Source organism: Zonotrichia albicollis, chromosome 8 (genome assembly GCF_047830755.1).
Source record: "Zonotrichia albicollis isolate bZonAlb1 chromosome 8, bZonAlb1.hap1, whole genome shotgun sequence".
NCBI classification, from domain to species: domain Eukaryota; kingdom Metazoa; phylum Chordata; class Aves; order Passeriformes; family Passerellidae; genus Zonotrichia; species Zonotrichia albicollis.
The window spans coordinates 23,494,891-23,500,420 of NC_133826.1; the positions used below are offsets into that span (position 1 = coordinate 23,494,891).

Here is a 5,530-nt window from a genome sequence, read left to right on the forward strand (position 1 = left end):
AGCAGCCCCGACAGCCCAGGACAGAACCACAGCCGGTGCTGAGCGGGAAGGGACCCATCGGGATCACCGACTGCAGCTCCCGGGCCCGCGCAAAGCGCCCCAATACCCCACCGTGCGCCCGAGAGCGTTGTCCGAGCAACAACACACCGCGTCTATTTCACCCAACACCGGAAAAACTTGGGAGCAGCCGCTGCCTGCTGCCATCTCATCGCATGAGTCTGCAGGACGCGGCACGGACAGGAGCGCCGGGAGCCGAGGACCGGCCCGGGCCCGGCTCCGCGGCTCTCCCGGCCCAGGGCAGGAGCCGGGAACGTTCCCGAAGGTAGCGGCGAGCGCTGCCCGCCCGCCGGGCTGCCAGGGTACGGGGATCGCCCACGGGACAGGCGGGCAGGGCGCGGGGGCCCCGAGGCCCTGCGGGGAGCGGCACCGGCCCGCCCGACACGTCCGCCCCGCCGCCCACGGAGCGCCAAGGACGGCGGCAGCCCCGTTCCCACTGCCCCGGTGCAACTTCGGGGCAACTTCTCCCCCCGCCCGCCCCTCGCCCCGGCCGCGTCGCTTACCCCCAGATGACATAGTTGGTCTTGACGTTCTTGGGCCAGGAGAACTCTCCGAAGATCACCTCGTCGCCCTTGACCACGATCTCCTTCTTCTGCGTGTTGTACTGCCGCAGCACGCTCAGCACGTCCGCCATCTTCGCCCGGCCGCCACCACTCCGGCCGCCGCCGCCCGCCGCAGGACCCCGCCGGCGCGCCCCGGGCTGCCCGCCGCGAATGCCTGAACCGACGCCGCCGCCGCGCCGCCTACTAGGGGCGACGCCGGACGCGTTGCCATGGGAGCGACGTGGGCCCGCCCCTACCAGGGAGGGGGCGGGGCTGGCGGGGCGGAGGCCACGCCCCCTTGTCCCTCACGGCGGCCGCGCCCCGCTGCCCTCACGGCGGCACAGGCGGGGCGGGCGTGCGGGTGCGGCTTGCTCCGTCCTGAGCACGCTGAGCTTTCTCATGTTTTATGTGGAAATAAAGCTTTACACGCAATCACTGCCCGAGTTTATCGGCGTGCTGCTCTTCTCTGGAGCTTTGATGCTCCCGCGTGCCCGCCGAGTCACGACGCGGGGCTGAGCCGCGCTCGGATGGTTTGGGCGGGGGAAACGAGGAGTTTTGGTTTGAAGAAGAGGTTTTAGAGGGTGCTGGAAGGAGTGGGTGGTGCTAACGGGGTTTTAGGGTGCTGGCATGGATTTGCGGGCTCTAATGGGGTTTTTCAGGGTGCTGGGAAGCATTCGTGGATGCTAAAGCACAACTAAAAAGGGTTTCGGGGGGTGTTGAGGTTTGAGGGGTGTTTGGGATGCTAGAATAGCATGTGATACATTGGGAGGAGTTTTAGTGGGGCTAAAGAGGTTTTAGAGGGTGCTCAAAAGGATTTGGGGTGCTAATGGGGCTTGAGGGTGTGCTGGGAGAGGTCTGAGAGAGCTAAAATTGATTTGGGGGTGCTGAGGAGGTTTGAGAGGTGTTGGAGGCACTGGGATGGTTTATGGTGTACTCAGAGGGGTTATACTGACACCAAAGAGGTTTTAAAGGGCCCTGAAAGGGGTTTGGGTGTGTTTAGGGTGATACCTCAAGAAAACGGTGTCAAAGGAGCAGAGGGAGCAGCAGGAAGAGCAGGATCAGTGAAGTTTATGCTGGACATTAGGAAAAGATTCCTCACGGTAGTCAGGTTCTCCCAGGGCAGGTAATGGTCCCAATCCTGACAGAGTTCCAGAAGCTTTTGGGCAATGTTTTCAGACACAATCCATAGTGGGATTATTGGGGTGTTCTGTGCAGGGACAGGAGTGCAGCTTGATGATCCTTGTGGGTCCCTTCCAAACCCAGGGTACTCTGCGACTGATTCTCTCACACACTGTGTGTGCATCTCACTCTGCTGGCTGGAGAGAAAATCTTCTGTATCCTGGATAAAAAGAGAGAAAGAAAAGTCTCTGCTTTATCAATCACAAAAAATCTGATACAAATACACCACCAAAAAAATCATAGCAAAAAAAGTCATTAGAAAAATGTTGCCCATAAATGTGAAAAAGGACAAATAGTAATGCCATGGAGCACATCCCACATTACCCTGCAGAACTTGGGATCTCAGAGCTCAGTTTGCTCACCTGAGCAACTGCACAGGTGCAGCTGGCACATGCTCTGTCCATGTTCCAGGTTAATTTCTCCTGCTCAAACACACAAAAACTGGGAGTGTAGCATTCCCAGCGGAACCAAACAAACTGGTACCCACTGGGGAATACCAGTTGCAGGATTTGAGACCCCAAAACAAGCTCTCATTATGACTCATTCTAACCTTTGATGCTCAGAATTTTCTTAACACTCTCCAATGCTGTCAGAAAACGATACCATCTTAAATTTGCAAAAGGCAGAATTGGGTCATTTTCCTTCTTGTAAATAACGTGTGCTGGGGCTGACAAAACAGACTAAAAGCCAACAGCCTATAGAATTCCCTGTTTCAATATGTTAGTGATATCCCCATCTGTGTCAGAACAACAACATGCAGAGCACCACAAGTGTATTTAAAACATTTCAGATATGGTATTAAAACCAATCACTGCCAATATTTATATGGGTATAGAGTAATATTTATGTGTTTAGAAGACAAAGGCATAATGAATAATCAATATAATTTCCTGAAATGGATTTAGAATTATAACTAGAGCTACAGTTTATGAAAATTGGATCAGGACTTGAAATGCTTCCAGCAGGCCAAGTCCCATTTCCATGCCTCATCCAAAAGCCCCAGTATCCCCTAAACCAGTGCTACCTCTTCAGAAACACATCCTGTACATCTGCTGTTCCACAAGGAACACCTCTTTTCAGTGAGACACACAGTCACTGTGATACAACGACACCAAAAAGCCCCTCATTTCAATCCCGCTCCATTCTGCTGCTCAGGGAGCAGGGAATGGGGCACACAGTCAGCTGCACAGAGATTTATTTTCAGGTTTCCAGAAAACACTTTAGTTCTGGTTTCCTTTTTCACTTAAGACTGCCTTCCCTGGGAAGAACAGTGAAGAAAAAAGAAAAGAAAAAGAAAGCAGAGCAAGGAGGAGTGTGTGCACTGGCAGTAGGTCAGCAAAGACAAGCTGCCTGCATCCCTAGGAGCAGGATCCCTGCAGGAGCTGGGTGTGCTGCTCTGGGAGGAGGGAACAAAGCAGGGAGCAAGTTGATCTCGCCCTGCTGAAATCAATGCAGGAGTGAAACCAAGGTTGGAGCAGCACAGAGGTGCTGTGGTCATGCTCTGGCAGGAACAATGCCGGTAACTAAGCCAAAGGAATGACCCAGCTTTGTGTCAGTACCCCCACATGACTAAAATCAAACTCCACTTAAACAGGAAATTGTGTCAGCCACAGCTTCACCTTCTCCTGTCACTCACTGGAAACAATATAAATACAGCTGTAGTGGTGAGGGAGGTCAGAGGAGACTCCATCTCTGATTCCTGGCACTGTCAGAGGGCTCTGCCTATCTCCTCCCCACAGGGACACCTCCTGGGTAAGACTCCAACCCTCAAATATACCAGGTGCTTGCTCAGGAAATTGGGAAAGCCAGCCTGTGTTTGTGATCATACTCCTACTGCTACATACTGTCATCTTATTGCAAAAGTCCCATACCTTCCTGGTGATTTTTCACAGGCAGCTTCTCACAGCATTGACTCCTTCTTCTCAGTACAGCCAACAAACCCCAGCTCCCCTGTCCAGCCACTAAGCCACTCTTTTATAGCACTCATCCTTATTGGACACAGCTGTGGCCTGTTAAGGGCAGGCCTGTTCCTGATCTTTGGTGATCAGTGCAGCTGCAACTCCTCAGGGGTGACATTGCCTTCTGCACTATTCTCTTACATTCTATCCCTCCACAGCTGCACTGGCATCTCCCACCTGACTGTGCTTGTGACTGCATGGTTCATATTTCCTGGGCTCACACACACTCCTGCACACAGGGCACTCATCACCAGCACAGAACCACAGGCTGGGCTGGGCTGGGCTGGGCTGGGCGGAACTCCACAGGTCATCTCTTTCCAGTGCCACACCAACTCTGCATGTCTGTGCCGAACTGGCCACTGTCCCAGCCCCTCTGATATCTGAGGAGCAGCTGGAATGCCAGGGGGATGATTTTCTGCCACATTTAATGCAAAAATATACTGGATTTACGCTTAATGTGACACTGTCATTACAAGTTTTAACTGGGAGTTTACAAAATAGCTCCCACAGTTTGCTTTAGGGGTCATAGTGACATAATTAGCCAGCATTTATATCTTTTAATCAGAATTTGATATGAAACTATTTTCATGTGGCATTAGATACCTGAGAGTTTATCAGTTTTGTCACAGAAGATTAGGCTACAAAATCATTATCTGACATGAGCAAGGAAATTATCATTTAGTAAAATGTGAGCATATGACATGGGTACAATGTTTCAATTGCATTTTCTCACTACTTTAACAGGTTATACTGATGCTTTGTAGGAAAGCAAAATTAAGTTGTAAAACATGAGATGATTTTTCATCATAGGTAAGTTCATTTAAGATTAATCAGCATCCAGGAAGATAACAGAAAGATCATGCATGAACACACATTCCCTTTTTCACAGATACACGTGAGCAAAACCAAATCAGTACAAGTGTGCATTTCCTTGCAGTATATTTTAAAACACAGGGCTGAGCACTGAACAGTGATCCAGAGCACAATTTACCCTCTCAACTAAGAGGGGGTAGAAAAGTTTCTCTACTACTGAAACACTTGTGCAGACCCCAGAGGGAATATTCCACAGGAGTGCTCTACCAAGGACACTCATTTGACCAGGCTCCACAGCAATGTATGTGGGGGTGAAATAACATAATATTGTTGATCAGCTTTTACTGGGCAGAGGAAATAAAAAAAAATCCAACACCTCCACATAAAGTAAAACCTCCCCTATTTTTTTTTCCCCAGGAGCCACTAAAAACATTCCACACATTACACAATTAGCCAACTCCACTAACGCAACTTCCCAGGCAGCAGGAGCTGCTCTTCATCCCCGGCCCATTATTCACTCCATTCCCAACGCTCCTGTTCCACAGGTCGGCTTCTGACCGAAGAACTGCAGGGCAGGAAAGAAACGTGAGGAAGAGCAGGCAACAGAAACGGGCACGGAGAAGATTTAAAGTAAGTTTTACACTGGACAAAGCAAAGGCACCGCTGAACCCCCACATTGGGAGTCAGCCGGGCAGGAGGCCAAACCTCCTCGACTTGCCTCACAACAGGAGCGGCTCCGGGGCCTATCCCGGGAAATCAGCCCCTCTCTGTGCCTCTGCTGACCCTATCCCGGGAAACCAGCCCCTCTCTGTGCCTCTGCTGACCCTATCCCGGGAAATCAGCCCCTCTCCGTGCCTCTGCTGACCCTATCCCGGGAAACCAGCCCCTCTCTGTGCCTCTCCTGACCCTATCCCGGGAAATCCAGCCCCTCCTGATGCCTCTCCTGACCCTATCCCGGGAAATCAGCCCCATCCCGTGCTG

General features: G+C 51.7%; 1 protein-coding gene across 1 annotated transcript in view; it reads right to left on the reverse strand.

Annotated features, from left to right (window-relative positions):
- The window catches only part of CDC73 (cell division cycle 73), a 102,948-nt gene extending 102,139 nt beyond the window's left edge, over positions 1–809 (reverse strand). The window contains exon 1 of the mRNA XM_074546278.1: positions 561–809. Within this exon, the coding sequence (XP_074402379.1) occupies positions 561–691 (131 nt within the window). The 5' untranslated portion in view covers positions 692–809. The remainder of the gene's footprint in view (positions 1–560) is intronic.
- Positions 810–5,530: the final 4,721 nt, after the last annotated feature.